Raw genomic sequence first — 19271 nt, forward strand, 5'->3', positions numbered from 1 at the left:
CAACTAGTAACTTGCACTAAACATGGCCAGACACTAGATGAATTCAAATCAGTAAGTAGTGCTAAAGTAGTCAAGTAAACTTTCTGAATCCAGCAGTGTTTGAATTAATAGAATGATATAGTCTGATCACATTAGTACAGAAATGTCATTTGCTGAACCATTATGATACCTTAGATATATGACAAATTCAACTTAAAATGACAAACGATTTATAATACTTTAAATTTTCTAATTCAAGAGGTAAACTTATCTCCTTCTTTCACTTTGTTATTGAGAAACCTGATTTTGAGGGTAGGGAGGGAAATAGCTTTCTTTATCTTAAAATGAAAAATAGATTTTGCAATTAATATCACTGAATAGTTGTAATGACAGATTCTTTGTTGCTGCCTCATTTGTTTCATGGGATATAATTTGAGGGGAAAATGAATTACATCTAGATAAGACGAGAAAAATTGTCAATATTTAGGTCAACATCTACATAAGTTTTTTCATCAGATAATAAATATATATTTTTAGGATTTTGAGAGTGACCCAGAGCTGAAAGCATTAGTGATTGACATGTTAGAGGAGATGGTTTGTAATACATCACTGTTACCCACAGAACACAAAGCTGCAGCATCAATCTTACGTACAATCAACAAGGAATCTCAAGAAGTCAAGAAAGTCGACTTAGAAAAGTTACTTACACCACCTGCGGTAATTTATTGCTTCTTTACTCTCTGTTTCATTGACTATACCCTTTATCTCTTGTTTTTCTCTTATCTAGTTACAATTTAGAAGCATTATCTATGTCTATAATCCAAATTTAAGCAAACTTGGCCACAATCATCATTAGGGTATCTTGTTTAAAAAAAATATGTCCTATTAACTTGAAAACCACTATTAAAAGAGAAAAATCTGACGAGGACAAAAATGTTTGGAATGATGAGATCTACAAATAAATCACATAGTTTAAATCGTTTGATGACCCCTTTATTGGAGTTATAGCCCTTTATTGACTATTTTTACCATTTTTTTTTTGTGTTTTTGCTTAACATCTTTAAAACTATAATAGATAGATAAAAACTTAAATAAGCAGAAAGGATCAACAAGACAAGATCTATAAATAAGTCAGCATGGCCAAAACCATTAGTCAACTCTTAATTGGAGTTCTTGACAATATTTACTCTATTTTGTGTTTGGGCAAAAACTAAGGAAGATAGAGAGAAACCGTAAACAGAAATAATGATCAGCAATACAAAATCAACGAAAAGAGAAATTTTTGTAATGAATTCTTTTCTAATTCACAATATTGCAGTGTTCATGGTTGAAGATGTCTTTAGACCTAGGTGAGCCACACAGTCACTTAAGATCCTCTAGTTAAATGTTTCAGCCTTGCATATTTTACATTCATTTATTTTTTCTATATTTCTGACACATTATAAATTTATTTGATTTTGTCCTATTTTTACAGATATCTTCCAAAGACACCTTTGATTCTCTATCTGCATTAGATATTGCTGAACAGTTAACATACTTAGATCATAAAATATTTATCAGCATAAGGAGCGAGTAAGTACACCGTCAAACAGTTAACAGTTAACATACTTAGATCATAAAATATTTATCAGCATAAGGAGCGAGTAAGAACATCATCAAACAGTTAACATACTTAGATCATAAAATATTTATCAGCATAAGGAGCGAGTAAGTACATCATCAAACAGTTAACATACTTAGACCATAAAATATTTATCAGCATAAGGAGCGAGCAAGTACAGCGTCAAACAGTTAACATACTTAGACCATAAAATATTTATTAGTAAAAGGAGCAAGTAAGTACAGCGTCAAACAGTTAACATACTTAGATCATAAAATATTTATCAGTATAAGGAGCGAGTAAGTACAGCGTCAAACAGTTAACATACTTAGATCATAAAATATTTATCAGCATAAGGAGCGAGTAAGTACATCATCAAACAGTTAACATACTTAGATCATAAAACATTTATCAGCATAAGGACCGATTAAATACATCGTCAAACAATTAACATACTAAGATCATAAAATATTTATCAGTATAAGGAGCCAGTAAGTACAGCGTCAAACAGTTAACATACTTAGATCATAAAATATTTATCAGCATAAGGAGCGAGTTAATACATCGTCAAACAGTTAACATACTTAGATCATAAAATATTTATCAGTATAAGGAGCGAGTAAGTACAGCGTCAAACAGTTAACATACTTAGACCATAAAATATTTATCAGCATAAGGAGCGAGTAAGTACAGCGTCAAACAGTTAACATACTTAGACTGTAAAATATTTATTAGTATAAGGAGCGAGTAAGTATAGCGTCAAACAGTTAACATACTTAGACCATAAAATATTTATCAGTATAAGGAGCGAGTAAGTACAGTGTTAAACAGTTAACATACTTAGACCATAAAATATTTATCAGTATAAGGAGTGAGTAAGTACAGCGTCAAACAGTTAACATACTTAGACCATAAAATATTTATCAGTTTAAGGAGCGAGTAAGTACAGCGTCATACAGTTAACATACTTAGATCATAAAATATTTATCAGTATAAGGAGCGAGTAAGTACAGCGTCAAACAGTTAACATACTTAGATCATAAAATATTTATCAGTATAAGGAGCGAGTAAGTACAGCGTCAAACAGTTAGCATACTTAGACCATAAAATATTTATCAGTATAAGGAGCTAGTAAGTACAGCATCAAACAGTTAACATACTTAGACCATAAAATATTTATCAGTATAAGGAGCGAGTAAGTACAGCGTCAAACAGTTAACATACTTAGACCATAAAATATTTATCAGCATAAGGAGCAAGTAAGTACAGCGTCAAACAGTTTTAACATACTTAGACCATAAAATATCTATCAGCATAAGGAGCAAGTAAGTACATCATCAAACAGTTAACATACTTAGATCATAAAATATTTATCAGCATAAGGAGCAAGTAAGTACAGTGTCAAACAGTTAACATACTTAGACCATAAAATATTTATCAGTATAAATAGCGAGTAAGTACATTGTCAAACAGTTAACATACTTAGATCATAAAATATTTATCAGCATAAGGAGTGAGTAAGTACAGCGTCAAACAGTTAACATACTTAGACCATAAAATATTTATCAGTATAAGGAGCGAGTAAGTACAGCATCGAACAGTTAACATACTTAGACCATAGAATATTAATCAGCATAAGGAGCAAGTAAGAACATCGTCAAACTGATAACATACTTAGATCATAAAATATTTATCAGCATAAGGAGCGAGTAAGTACAGCGTCAAACAGTTAACATACTTAGACCATAAAATATTTATCATTATAAGGAGAGAGTAAGTACAGCGTCAAACAGTTAACATACTTAGACCATAAAATATTTACAGTATAAGGAGTGAGTAAGTACAGCGTCGAACAGTTGTAATTGTAATTAGTAGTGATGATTTGTATCAATTTACTCTATTCAAAAAGAAATAAAAATGAACATGACATGTGGTCATGTTGGCATAATAAAATGAAGGGAAATCTATGATAACTAGAAGATATTAGTGAAAGAGGTATCAATATAATACATATAAAGCTTTATTAATTTCTCATGTAAGGATTTTAGATTTTGTAAAGTTACTTTATTTGAGTCATTCTTGTTATTCTTTTATTTATTTGTTAGCCATTGATCTAATGATTTTTTCAGGGAGTTACTTGGACAGGCTTGGATGAAGCCATCAAAGTGTCATAGAGCTCCTCATGTTCTTCTTGTCAGTAAAAGATTCAACGAAGTAAGTAATATAAAGTTGTTCTTGTGAAAATTTTTGAGTCTAGTTGGATTAAACTTAGCCTGAATTTAGTACTAAGTTGTACCTTATTATCAATCATATGATCGTAAAGCTTTGTAGATTTTATGGTTGTTTGCAGGCCTCAAAGTGCATTAGGTTATGGGTTTGATCACACACAGCTGATTGGAACTTTTGCTTCTCCACAAAATATGCAACCGTAAGAAGTAAGAGCAAAGAGTTTTGCTAATGTTGATAAAATTGAATACAAGTGAATTGAGTGTAGATATCATGTGAAACAACAACTCACCAAAACAATAAAGCAGCATATAACATTTGTTTATAGGCAACAAAGAACCATACTCCTTCAGTACCTTCTCATATATATATTAGTAAAGGGAGATAAATCATGACAAAATTGAATTTATACACAAATCAATGCCAGACTAGAATTATAGAATTAAACTTTAAGTCTAGATATTGTTTAGGCATCTAGAAGTCAGTGTGCTACATTAATGGTGGACGAGTGTCCGTACCATATGTTGGCTCTACATCTCCTTGAATCTAAGACAAGTCGTTATACATTTAACAGAAAGTATCTTAGATTAAAAACCAACAGCTTCTTAAAAGCACAAAAGTTAGAAGGTAAATAAAAACAATAATCTATTTCCCTTTTATTTCTCTGTAGGTTAGTAGATTGGTTGTATCAGAAATTGTTGGTCGACAGACCTTGACAGACAGAGTAGTGTGTATAGAGAAATGGGCGGCCATTGCTGATATCTGTCGTTGTATGCACAATTACAATGGAGTACTCCAAATCTGTGCAGCATTTGTAAACAGTTCTGTGTACAGACTGAAAAAGACGTGGGAGAAACTCACAAAGCAGGTCAGTTTATAGATGTTATTGAAATTTTGATTAAAAAAATATGATTATTGAGAGTTAGGCTTCTGCTTTAAAAGATAATTTTGGGGACTTATATCTTTTTTTTTTTAAATTTATATTCAACAACATATTGCACTACTGCTTAAGTTCACTAGTCCAGCATTCTAGTGAAAGGTCCCTGTATTTTTTACCAAAAATCCAGGGTTACTCTCTGGAAAGCATCATCATATATATTTGACATCTAAATTAAATCATATTATATCATTTTCAACCATGAAATAAACAAATATATATGAAAATACTCATTTATTGATACGTATCATCTAGCATGTTTGGTAAAAATTGTTTCTGGAAATAGTTTAATCTTCCGTTATCAATTTACTAGTATCGTCTTTTGCATTTTAAATACTTCTCTGTTGGTTTCAATGAAGTGCTCTAACACTATCTGATTTAGATAAAATTAACAACTCTGTTTGAAAAAAGGCTAATTCTATTATTTTCTATTCTATTCTTACTGAAAAAATATATATTATATCGTTCTAGACCAAGCAAATGATAGAAAGATTACAGACTTTAGTGTCATCTGATGGTAGATTTAAAAATATGAGAGATGCTCTACACAGGTAAAAATAACAAATTGACAAGAATTCAGCTGATTTACAGATAAACTAACGAAAGGATTGAGACAAAAAGTTTTAAATGAAATCACTGTATCAATTATATTTCAAAACATTTACACCATATGCACAGAAATGATCACTGTATACTTATACAACCTGGCTATCAAGGACCTTCATCAATGAGACAAAAACCAAACTTCACACTAGTCAATAGACCTAGACGTCAACATATGGTCATCTTCAATATGTCAAGCTCTAAGTTGACTGGAGTGTAATGAATAAATTTAACATATCCACACAAAAATGATATGACAATTGCAGTCTTATTTACTGTGAATTCATTTATTTTAATGGTTACCATGCAATTTGTTGTGGATTGACGAAAAAATTGTATTTTTGTGGATATTTGATTTCATGGTTTTGCCTACAAACTTATAAAAATAACTCTTTAAATATTTAAATTTGAAGTTTCCCTATACCCATGAAATTAACAATTGGTAACCCAATAACAATTATTTATCCACAATAATAGAAATTGTTTGAGAACAGCCATCTTAGTTTGCAATAATGAGTAAAACTGTGATTACATATTTTGAGCAGATGTGACCCACCAACCATACCGTACCTAGGGATGTATCTAACTGACTTATCATTTATAGAGGAAGGTACACCAGATTATACAGAGGAAAATCTTATCAACTTCTCCAAAATGAGAATGGTAAGTACAGGTCAAAAGGTCACATTTGGAAATAAAGAAAACTATTCTGATTATTCAGATGACTTTATTTGAAGGTGAAAACATATGAAATGAATAAGTTCCGAAGAGATCTTCATAAATATTTTCTGACACTTCAAGCAAAATTATTTAACAAAAGATTTATGGTACTAAAGGGCCATATGGCAGGTTTTTTAACTAGGCAGTTATCTCTGAAAAAGTACATGGACTGAAGAAAAGCTGAAATGTAAATCAATTAAATTTCCCTGTAAACATTTGGTTTCAAATATTCAAAAAGGTTTGATTGTACTACAAATATATATATACAATTACAACATATGCAGTTATGTCCCTTTGGTATCTTTTGCCTCTCTTTTATGGTGTAAAGATACTTATATATACATAAGTTATTAGTTTTCATTACACCCACATAGATATATTAATATGCAAGCTTATTTAAATTGTTATTTTTTATTCAAATATTGCATTCTGTAGAGGTCAGATGACTTAGTGTTTGTTTCACCCTCATGGATATACGAAAATGTATGTTTGTTTTACGTTTTCAGATTGCCCATGTTATACGAGAAATCCGTCTATTTCAGCAGACACCTTACAGGATAGAGCATCATCCAAGGGTAAATAATCAATTGTTTATGATGTTAGGTCGAAAAATTTTGCAAGGGGTTTATTTTCACTAGTTTCATGAGTAAGATAAAATGGCAAAAATATTCCATCACCTAAATTTGATCTTTAAAAAAGATTAGAGGTAAGGACAAGAAAAACACTAAATTGAAAAATTGTGAATAGTTTTGAGCCCTGAATTTATGAAGTAAAAGCCAACTGAAGGGATCCTAGTCTGAATAATGTGCTTCATTGTATACCGCCATCTTGGATTGTACAATAGCAGTACACAATCGCTCTTTTGAGACAGATTTGCAATTTATGTGTAAGATTGTTTTTTATTTTTATAAAGAAAAATAAGTGATTTATTGCATTATCCAATATTTTTAAACAGATACTAAATATTTGTGTATTTTAGAATCAATTCTTCAACTAAGCCATTTAAGGGGAGATAATTCTTATAGTAAAATAGTATAAGAAAATTCTATCTGAGGAAATATATACCAATGATCCACCTTAAGAAGTAATATATCTTCCTGGGATATGTTAATTGTGGGAAAACTTTGCTGAATGGAAACAGATTTATTCCAATTTGTGTAAAGTTTGATACTTTTTATTTCAGTTTAGCTGAGACTTATGATTTTGTTTTTCAGGTGACTAACTATCTTCTAGATCCTGCTAGATTACTTGATGATGAACAAACTTACAAATACTCATTAGAAATAGAACCAAAGCAATCACGTTTATCAACTGTATCCCTGCCCCCATCATGACCATAGATTCATCATAATAACTGGAATAAAGTGAAGGATACAGCATCATGTCAGGAAGAGTTTTTGAGTGAAGTTTTTAGTTTGGAATCCAAATACTTGACTTTGGAGATTTAAGTTTTTTCAGTGAACAGATATTTTAAAGAGAGATTTGAGATTGTAGTTCAGTAGGTTTGTTTGGTTGCAGGAGGATTTTTTTTATCTTAAATTTTGTACTACGTGTGCTTGTAATATTTTTATACAGCAGAATTTTGGACAATTTATACATAGATATGTATATAATCAGATATGATTTATCATAAACATATATATCTCAGAGAACACAGGATACAACATTGACAATGTGAAACTTGAAGTGATTATGTAAAAGTGGATTTGTGAAAACATTCCATTGATCCAGATTGTTGATTTATTGTTTCATTGGAATTTAAATGGCTTAATGCTGTAGTGTCTGAAAAAGAAATATATCAGATATCCAAAAACAGATGAATTGGTACAAATCCAAGAATTGCTACTCTAAAGATGGAATATTTCAGATTTACTCATTCCAGTAAAGTACTTGTAGCTTATCTGTTAGTGACAATTTATATTTGTTTATTTATTTATATATTGTGATAGAAGATGGGGTTTGGACCAATTTTAAATACACAAAGCATTTCGGTCCAGATTATAGCAGTTGTTACTACAGATCTATTCACACCAGATGTTTAGATCTGTTTTTGTTTAACTTTAAGATTGTATTGGTGTATTGATATCTTTTTCCTCTCTTCCATGGTAAAAATGATTGTATTTTGGGACCATCTACTCTACGATTCTGTTTCATTATTTTTGTTGTAATTAGGGTTTCTCTTGGATGTTTAAACTCTTAGAGATTCAACCTAAGTTGTTGTATTGAGCTTGTGCTATAGTATGATATAGTTGTTAGTTATATTAAAAAAATTAATGCATGTCTTGAGGCATATCCAAATTTTCCGCTGTGCATCTATTTTTAGAAGCAGGAAGTGAATTGTTAGATAATGTTAAGTAATCATATGTAAAACTTGAACACAGATTTTGGTCTGATTTATGTAATTATTATAAAATTGTTTTATTTCTGTGATAGCATTTTAACATCAATATATGTAAATCTCAGTGCAATCAAACAGCTTTATTGAACAAGTGTGCAATATTATTGTGCAATATCTATGAACAACTGTCATGGTGCCATTTTTGAAATACATGACTACTTGCGGTTCTTAGAACTTAATAAGTTGAAAGTTTTTCATACTATGAAGGATTCTGTGCAAAATAACTGGCTTTATTAAAATGGTTTCAATTTCTACATGTTCTACAGGAGTTTTAATGGAGCTACCCTTTCACTGTTAAATCATTCAATTTATAAGTATTATCTCAGAAGTCAAAATTATTAATGAACTTCAAGTATTTTTTCTTCTTTAAAATTATATTTTTATTGGAAAAATGAACCCTTTAAAAAAAAAAGAAGATTTTTACAGCCAGAACTCCACTCTAACTTTGAAGGTCACCTCTGCAACTTTTCAATTGTTAGGTTAATAAAATATGGTTGTGAATTATTGAGATATTTTTGCTCATTGTTATTTCTTCTCATTGTACAGTGTTTGTGTGTTTGCTTGTTAGTTGTTTATAATGTTGCTATGTTATAAACATTTATAATTTCCCATTGTTTGTGCCAAAACTACCAATATTTCAGTAAATTAAATAGTATTTAGGGACAAGCAAGTTTTCTTAATAACTTTTTAGCTTAAAGAATTGATATATAGTAGTTCATCCTTTCATACTAAAAGAAATGAGACAGTTCATAGGCAAAGGGCTATAAACCTTACCATTAAATTATACCCAGAAACCATAAATCATAAAGGTTACATTGAGAAATGACATATTATTCATTGTTTTTAATGCTAAACCTAAGATAAAGAGAAAAGATCTAAAAAGCACCAACATAACGTTAAATTTAGATACAATACATTTGATTGTTATGATTCATATTACAATTTACATGAAATTAAAGTATAAGTATATTTGGGAGATTCTAAATCAAGATATTTGTCAGACCATCCAAGAAATTTTGAGAAAAAAATAAAATCAGAAATTTGAATAGATTCTAGGGTAAAGCATTCTTGAGATGAGAATCTAAAGATAAATTTTCCAGCCTTAAAAAGAAGGATTCAAATTTTTTGAAGTCAAAAAATATTTCTGAAAAAACCTGGTAAATGGCAGAAATTTTACCAAATCTAGAAAATTGGTGAATTAAAATCAGAAAAAGTGGTTAACACAACTGAATAACTCATTTTCATACTTGGACAAAGTTTTGAAGTACTTAACACATGTGACTTTTTTTTCTTATTTGAAATTTGATATCATATCTTTTCCTTTAAGTTTGAAATAAGTGCCAGTATTCTAACAGAGAATGTGTATTACTCAGTTCTTGGATTTATTCTCCAATGGATAAGAAATGGAAAATGGTTTATGAAGGTAGAAATTGATTAATATTTGGACATTTTTAACCCCAAAAAATGTGAGCATACCAATTTTTATTTTTTTTGTATAATTATGCTAATTAGTGTATTTTCTTTAATATGTAAATTATGTTGGTCAATCAGCTGTCTCCACTGATTAACAAAGTTAAAAGATATTGGTCACATTTTTTTTATTATTAAATTAAGATTCACATTTAACTTTCAGATGTGCATATATGTATAACTAGTGAAGAATAGCTTACAGTGTGTTTAATCTTACATCAGATTATACCTTTGACAGAGCTAAAGATGGAAGCAATTGCTTTTACATTTGCACAGGCAGAACCAAGCACAGATTTGGATCAAGTCATTCAAGTTTCAATGTACCAGCTGATAAGCTGAGTATCTAACATGCTTTTTTTTTAAGTCATACTAAATCTGATGATTTAATCAGTGTCAGAAAGGAAGAGAAATTAGTTTGTCAGATGACAAAATAAGATTTAATGGTTTATCGATGTAGTGTTAAACATGATAATGATTAAGAAAAATCATACTTTTGATTCTGATACGTCTATATTCATTCATAGAAATAGGTGTAGTTGCTCGCATGTGTTGTTTTGAGTATCCAACGTCAAGCCTGTATTTTGTGTGATTCATGTTTTTGGCAAATGATAAGAGGGTCCTAAAGGTAGGTGTTTTGTAAGGAAGAAAGTGAAATGAAATAGACAATTCGCTTTTTTCACCAATTTGAATAAAACAAAGTGAATATTGAGCTTCAAGCAACAAAATATGTTACCACCCACTGCTACTATGAAATAAAATTTAAAGTTCTTAGCCATGCTTAAGGTAAACATGCTACTATCCACTCCACTGGATACCCAAATATGGTAGTATTTTACATTGTATAGTGCAGTTCTACAATGTACTCCTTTGAAATCAGCTACTTTTTGTGAATAAAAAAATGTTATGATTTTTAATTTTTATTGTTAAAACCGACAAAAAAATTTAAGCTCATGTGTTTATGCTCAGTATTAATTAGAGACATAAGATGCCAGTATCACCAAGGAAACTGCTGTATGATAAGTATTAACATTTAGAAAAATGAGAGATAGAAAAAAACAATCATCTATTTTATCTCTGTTATTAGAAAGAAACCTGAGTGCACATGATTTGATTTGACTTATTGTTTTATGTTGGGAGAAAATTGTGATATTTATTTATTTGTTTTTATTGAAAGTATTTTGTTTAAATTTATGTTTTGATTTATATATATTTTTTATATTTTGAGAAATGATTTGACTTTTCAGTGATTAAAAGAGTACCTGTTGTGTCCATGCACATCAGGACTCAAATCTCAGGTCTATTAATCACAAGAACATCTTTCATAATTAAATGTATCGTAATAGAAGTGTATCCCATGTGGAAAGTAGGTCGTCATAACCTATTATTTACACCTGAGGGACTAAACAGTTCCAAAGTGATGCATATATAAGATAAAGTTTTACATCATACATACTGTCAGCATTTAGACTATTTTCAAAACCTTTTTTAGTTAAATCCAATTAATTTCTTCTTCAAATACCTGTAAAATGTAGGATCATATAAAATTTGCACATAGATTTGCTATAAGAATTAGGTCAATGCAACCTACTTCCTTTTATTTCATTGTCTTCTCCAGTGAATTGATTTTAAAGTTTTGTTTTGCTGAATGATTGTTGGTCGTACATTATTGTTGGAAAATTCAAGTTATATACCTTCAATTACTTGTATGTCAATCATGTATCAATGTAAAATGATGTGACCATTTATATACACTTTTATTAGATAAACTTTGGACTACTATCAATGTCAAGATGGTACATTTACTGGTAAGAAAGAAAAAAATCCACAAAAACTTCTGTATAATAACTGGAGTATACATACCTTTTATTGAATTTCTAGTAATGATTTGTAAGCCGCCATCGTCGCATCAGTGTAGATGAATCACACACATACACAATTGCTTTCCAAGCTGGCAATGTACACAAAACGTATTGTACAAACCCTGCAATCTATGTCAAAGATGTCATCTTTTCAAAACTTTTTAGGGAGGGAAGACCTTCTTTATTTTTGAAAAAAAATGCTGAAAGGGCTTGAGACATTTTTTTTATGAATATAAATTAATAAATTTTGTTTTTAATGAAGGGAGATAACCCCCTCTGGGGAAATTTGTTGTAAAACCTATGTCACATATTTTTGAAATATTTCATTCTACATTTTCTAGTTGAATTATGAATTTTTATGCCCCACCTAGTGGCATTATGTTTTTCGGTCTGTGCATCCGTTCATTGGTCCATTTGCTGTCTGTTTCAGGTCAAGGTAGTTTTTGATGAAGTTGATGTCCAATCAAGTTGAAACTTAGTACACATGTTCCCTATGAAAAGATCTTTCTAATTTTAATGCCAAATTAGAGTTTTGACCCCAATTTCATGGTCTACTGAACATGGAAAATGATAGTGCGAGTGGGGCATCCGTGTACTATGAACACATTCTTGTTTAAGTATGTTTGAAATCAGCATTAAAAAAAAATTAAATCAATAATGAATTACTAAATTGAAAGACAGATTGGGCATTCTATACCATGTTAACACAATTTTTTGATTAAAATTTGTCTATTTTTACAAGCCTAACAACTACATTTAATAAAAAATGGGGAAAGAGGGAGAATTTTTTCCACAGAAGTTGAAGATTTGACCTACCTGTCAGAAAACTAGTCTTTCGAGGAAGATTTCAAAAACTTATCAAAAAACATTTATAAGATTTTTACTTTAATTGATGTATGAAGCAGTTTTTTTTATATGGAAAATGTGTTATTTTTTAAATATATGAATTGATTTCATAAACACCTCTCACAAAACCATTAATCATTTTAAAAAGTTAGAAGAAATTTTAATTTCTGCAAGTTTTGAAATTTTTTATATTTGTTTTAAGTTTTTGTTGCAACCCAAATATTTTACCAAATGAATATTCTATTCTTGCTTTACACTTTAATACATGATTTATTTTTATTGTTTTTATTGTATTTTAAAAACATTTAGCATATTTTGTTTTAAAACAAATCAATTTACATACATTTTGTTTAAAATTATGTGCAATATTTTATAGTACTATTGTTGTCTCCCTTTATTGTTTTTTGGTAATGTACAAATAAACATTTCATTAAGAACAGTTTATGATAATCTGTCATTTGTAATTTGATGTACAAATATGAATAACTCCATGTATTTAATGCTTAATTATTAAGTAATGAGCTTTTGTGAACAAAGAAAATTGACGAAAACTTAAACTAGATATTCCAGTGTTGTTAATTTTGCTCTTTCTTTTGCCAGAAGTCTTACAGATTCAGATTAAGACTTTCAGAGGAACTATATAAGTTTCATTGACTGAATTAAATCTTATTGTAATGAATTATGTTTGTCCAAATAGAAGTAAAAAAGTGATGGGTTTTATGTGTTTCCTCAGATGTATATTAGCTACATTTGTAGTTATGGTGAGTGTGTTTTTGTAAGAAACTTTATAGCCCTTTTTGGCAGCTGAAGATGTGTTTAGCCAAGAAAATTTGTTGATTTTCTTTATTTCTGTGTTGAGAATTATGTACTTCTATTTAAGAACTGAAACTCTCTACTAGTAACTATTCTATATGTATATTCTCTGTAATGGTAGAAGTATTGATTTCATTTAAAGAATGTTGTATTACTTTTTAAAGCTCAGCTGACATGTGAGCTTTTGCCATCACCAGATGTCTGTTGTTGTCTTCCTCCAGCTTTAACTTTTTTTAATCTTCCCAAAACTAGGTCTAAATGTTACCAAACTTTACCTGAATGCTCCTAGTTTGTAAACTGTAATAAATTGTAAAATTTTACCTTTTTTTTGTGTTTTAAGACAATTTTATGAAAAACTAAAGGCTAGCTAGGTACTGTAATAAAAGCAAATGATCAGCAATATGGGATCTAGAAATAAGTAAACATAATGGTGATTGTCAATCAATTCCTTAAGGAAGTTTTTACCTTTGAATATGGATTTTTACCCATTTTTGCCTACAAGTTCAAATTAAATGTTGAGTTTAACAGAATTGGTGATGTTACATGTTTTCAGAATTCCATAATTCTTCAGCAGAATAGAAATATCTTTTGTTCTATATTCAAGACCATTAACTAGTTTTAAGGTAAAAAATGCTACGACAATTTGGTAGGATTTTTAAATACCTTCTTGTATACTTCATATGTGACTTTATCCATAACAGGTAGGTTGTGTGTTACAACAAGTACTACTCATTTTTGTACTATAATTAAGAGTTTGTTTAAAAGATAAAGAGGATGAAAAACCGGTCATTGTGTATCTTTTCAAGAGAACTTCTATTGTCACAATGACCATTTTTATCCCAAAGTACTCTAGTGCTGTAGATAACTTTACAATTTATATTACTATATTTGTCACCCTTCGTGGACATGTTGAACAACCATTCTTTTAATCAATTCGGACATAGGTTCCTTGAAACCTTTGTTGCACTTTCAAATTTCTTTCACAACTGTTAAGATATCATAATATTATGAAACAAAGGTTTGAAATTTAGAGTTTCATTCCTTAAAAAGAAGCTCATGTTTGCTTAACAATTAAATTTGTCAGATTAACCATTTGCTGTCAACAGTTTTATTTCCAAGCAGCTTGTCAAAGTACCAACTGTCTACAATATTTCAAACCCAACCACAGTACCAAAACCATTATCAGAAACACCAGACCAAATGGTATATATAAAATCATACATCTACTTTTGTTATAAACTAATTGATTGATACTTTTGTTGTCTCAAATTGTATTGTTTTTGTACATTTGTTGAAAAAATGAAGAGTAATGTTATGATTCTTTAAATTTTGACCTGTACATATTTTGGAGTTATGTCCCCTTATATTGTTGTTTCTTCCTCAACTGTTATGTGATATGTGAACATTTTTTAGAAGTTGTTGTGTAAAACAAAGCATTACAAGAAAATCTTTATTATGTAAAACCATTGTATCATAGATCTTACTTAAAAACTTTTTTCAAATGTAATGATTAAAATTTTATCTTCTTACCATATTTTTCATATTTTTTTAAGCCAACTTCCCTGCAAATTACTGTGGATTCATTATTATTCGTTGGATACCAATTTTCATGGATTTGTTTAAATGTTCAACAAAGTATGGATTTCCCATAGGATTGTACAGAAACTTTGGCAAATCCACAAAACCAAGTTTCCATAAAAATATAATTTTTCTCAAGATTCATGAAAAAATAAATGAATCCAACAAGTATACCATCACTCTAAAAGTGCACCTTGTCCGTCAGTCTGTCCATTTGTCCAAAAAATATATATTTGTCATACTTTCTCAGTAACTACTTATTATTATCATATTTAATCTGCAGCTCAACAGTAATTGGTTGTAACTTGTGTGCACTTATCATATCAGTCAGACATCTACTTTCTGTTTTCTGATGCAAAAAAATAACCTCTGTTCGTCTTTTTGTAAATTGTGCCAATTTGAGAGCAGGTACAAGCCCAGCTAAACCAAACCATGACATCAGTACTTGTTGTTTCTCAACAAAGTCTGTAGTTATATGAAAATAGAACAAAGTCTGGTTGGCTCGAATTCAGAAGGTGTTTAAATACGATGTTTTCTTATAGACTTTTAATTTTTTGAGCTAACATGATAAAAATCTGGCTCAGCATGTTGGTCTTGTAGAAGAAATGTATAACTGTAACCTGCTAGGCATTAAATATACAACAATCCCTTCAATATATACTTTTTGTAAATGATCAAATGTAAGATGTCTGACCTATTTTTGACCAGAACTTGTTTTATTATGCAAGGTTGGATAAAATAAACATGGCTGTCAAACTGACAAGTCAGGTTAAGGGCCAGAATTCCTGAACAAAAGATAAATTTGTCAATTTCAAACTTGACCTCCATTTTTGTCCCCTGCATCACTTGCAACATTTTTTAGTTTAGTAACAATGACACCTTGTGAATGCAACTCTACCAAACTGTATTTGCTCTTACCCTACTTCTAAATGATTTGTGCTTGGCAGAGAAGCAGCAAATACCAATTTTCAAGTCTTTGTTTTGACCAAGCTGGGGATTGAATTCATGACCTCCTGTAGTGAGAACGAGACAACCAAGGTGGTATGTTAATCTCCGTCTATCACATACCAACAAACCCACTGCACATTGCCTTCTTGGAGTATCATCAAATTTTATTTTTATAAAAGTGAAAGACAATAGAAACATAAAGTTAGATACAAACCATCTACAAAAATTGTTTAATTCTTCTCAAACTGGTGCTGGGGACCATCTTAAACTGTGAGGTGAGAGGTTTTTGGTCTTTTTTTGCTCTATGTTGAAGGGCCTCACAGTGACTTTGAGATGAAGAACAGCAATAAAAGCGCTGTTCCTTTGCTTTTGTGGTTTTTTTTGCTGTGTATGTACCGATTTTGTGTCATGGATGGATACCCCATATCCTTTGTTTTTCTATTACTTAAATCTTTCTATGAAAAACGCCACTCAAAGTAAAAATTAATAATTAAAAACAAAATGCTTCAGATGTAGATTTTAATATTTAAGTTACAAATGCTGTATTCAAATAATTGTAGGAATGATTCAACAAAATCAAGTAAAAAACAAAAATACTTCAAATAAAATTTACAGTGTACACTCGTACTTACATATAAATTGTAAACAACAAAATCAAAACAAATAAATGCTATCATTGAAAGACAATGGTTTATAATGGCCATTCTAGTAATAACTAATATAAGGAGACGAATTAAGGAAATATGTAATTGTGATTCAATACTTCTGAGATATATTTATATAAAATTGAGAATGGAAATAGGGAATATGTCAAAGAGACAACAACCCGACCAAAGAGCACACAACAGCCGAAGGCCACCAATGTCTTAGTCTGTGTGACCTAATCACAAGTGCTATCATCTTAAACAGTACACTTATGTCTTGCTTTGGATTTTCTTCACAGAAGGGACAGAGAAAAAATACAATGGAATATAACACTTAGTTTTCATTTTGAAAAATTTAAATATTGATTATTAGCACTTTTATTTGATAATTTAATACCACTTTCTTGGTCTCTGTACAATTCCATGGAGTTGAGGAGACGTAAGAGTAAACCATGTACACCTTTAACACAGATAATGGCAAACGCTCTAGTTTGGTATCCATTTACCAGTAACACATTAAAGTTGATAATTTGAGGAATTCTGAATGAATTTGTAGTTATTCAGCTTTTTACATGACCATACAATGCTAGAAACTTTGATTTCCAAATGACCATTTCCCAGATTTCAAAAATAAATGGCCAAAAATTGACAATGCCAAATATCATCAACACACTTTTCTGATTGTATGGTGTTTGTTTTTGAGAATATATATTCTTATATCTGAAACAAGACAAATAATCATAACATTTTTATGTGAACCCAAGACAGCAGCAGTTATAAATCATAAATAACTAGAAATTCAAAATTATGTTTCTAAATATTATATGTACCACAACTAACATAACTTAAAACAATTATCACAAATCTGTACATAGTACAGACTTCAAACAACACAGTCACATAATAGTACATATACATGTCTACACATGGGGGATCAACATAAAAGAGACCCCCGTGCATGTCTAGGTATACACAAATAAGTAACTTAACAGTACATGGACATGTCTAGGTATACACAATAAGTAACTTAACATTACATGTATATGTCTCGGTATACACAATAAGTAACTTAACAGAGGGGATGAACAGGAGTAAGGGAACATGGGAATGAGGGGGCTGGAAGCCAGAGTCAGGGGGAAGGGAAGGGGGAGTCAGGGGGCAGGAAGCGGTGGCAAAGGGGAGTAAAAAAAAGGGATATGCTAGAAAAAAAGTTTTGACCGATTTTCATCTTGGGAGTAAAGAGGAGGGAAGTGGGAGTATGGGGAGGGAAGTAAGAGTTAGGGGGGTAGGGAAAGTGGGAATCAGGGTCCCCTCTGTCTAATCCAACTTAACAGTACATGTACATGTCTACACAGGAGGACTCAACATACAAGAGACCCATGTTCACATCTAGGTATACACAAATAAATAAGGTTTCAAACCAGCTGAGTTCTCAAAACTAAAACATAAAACATAAAAATACTGTTGAAAATGGATTCTGTTCTACATTTTATACCTTAAAAGATAATGTCACTTCCTTTTTTTGCCATTTATGTGTTTCTATTGGTCAAAATTCTTTTTGAAATTACCATTTATGGGATTGTGCAGGATTAGGTCAATATTTGGTTCTAAAGAAGATTTTCTTATAGCCATCAATCCTTTTGTTTCATAGCAAAAAGCAAGCCAGAGACAAAAAAAAATTGTAAATTCATAGAAAAAATGGTTAAATTTCGAGTAATTTGTTTTTAGTAGATGAGTGTCAACAAAAATGTTTTCAGGACTCTAAATTTAATTCAAGCTTCTGTTGAAGTATTTTGTGGAACATTATTAAAGGGAAATTCATTAATACCAAATCTTTGACACAAGATTAATGAATGCAAGTTTTTTACCAAAATAGTACAATTTATTACAACTTGATATAAAAATAAAGAGATGTGGTATGATTGCCAATGAGACAACTATCCGTCAGAGACCAAATGAAGTAAATGCCTTTATTTTGATAAAATATTTAGATGATGATATGTCACATAGACTGTTTATAAAACTTGTTGATGCAAAGTTAACTAAGAATTAATGTAATAATAATATATGTTTCTGGTATATAAAGCATACATAAGCTGCTCTCATTTTATAAAAGGTAAGCATATCCTCATTTGTTTGCTGTCCAGTAGCATAGTCCTGACTATTAATGTTATGGATTAGTTTTAATAAATTTCTCATCCTTGAATACAATTATTTAATTCTAAACCTATCAAAGTTTTGCCATGTATGTGAGATTTGATTTCCCTATTTCAAGCAATCCAATGCATTGCATTATCATGATTGTATGTCAGATAAATCAATTTATTACATTGGTAGCAATGAATTACATTGATTTCCCAGTCAAATAAAAACCGATAATTTCACATGTGAAATAAACGTGGTTATTTCACTCTCTGACGTCATACAACAATAGGTGTTGTCAAGACGTCGATAACGTCGGATCAAAACAAATTGTGAATGCGTAGAAAAAAGATATAGTTCCTTACATTTTCTACATTAATGTCATTAAAAAAAGCCATTTGCCAATGTAATAAAAAGAATAACTAATCAAAGAATTCAAATATCGAAAAATATTCAACTCGTGACCGAACAACACTGATAATTAACTCATGCGCTATGCGCATTCGTG

The 19271-nt window shown here is 30.2% G+C and overlaps 1 protein-coding gene and 1 long non-coding RNA gene across 6 annotated transcripts in view; both read left to right on the top strand.

The window, feature by feature from the left end:
• The window catches only part of LOC127736170 (ras-specific guanine nucleotide-releasing factor 2-like), a 144637-nt gene extending 134696 nt beyond the window's left edge, over positions 1–9941 (top strand). For all 5 annotated transcript variants that reach the window (XM_052246726.1, XM_052246727.1, XM_052246729.1 and 2 more), the window contains 8 exons: positions 517–696; positions 1454–1551; positions 3709–3793; positions 4476–4673; positions 5214–5293; positions 5891–6008; positions 6572–6640; positions 7280–9941. In XM_052246726.1, the coding sequence (XP_052102686.1) occupies positions 517–696; positions 1454–1551; positions 3709–3793; positions 4476–4673; positions 5214–5293; positions 5891–6008; positions 6572–6640; positions 7280–7399 (948 nt within the window). In that variant the 3' untranslated portion in view covers positions 7400–9941. The remainder of the gene's footprint in view (positions 1–516; positions 697–1453; positions 1552–3708; positions 3794–4475; positions 4674–5213; positions 5294–5890; positions 6009–6571; positions 6641–7279) is intronic.
• Positions 9942–17380: 7439 nt separating this feature from the next.
• LOC127736187 (uncharacterized) lies at positions 17381–18284 on the top strand. Its single transcript, XR_007998846.1, has 2 exons — positions 17381–17587; positions 17631–18284. It is a non-coding gene; the product is annotated as an uncharacterized LOC127736187 (long non-coding RNA).
• Positions 18285–19271: the final 987 nt, after the last annotated feature.

This window comes from Mytilus californianus, unplaced genomic scaffold (genome assembly GCF_021869535.1).
Source record: "Mytilus californianus isolate M0D057914Y unplaced genomic scaffold, xbMytCali1.0.p SCAF_3, whole genome shotgun sequence".
Lineage (NCBI taxonomy): Eukaryota > Metazoa > Mollusca > Bivalvia > Mytilida > Mytilidae > Mytilus > Mytilus californianus.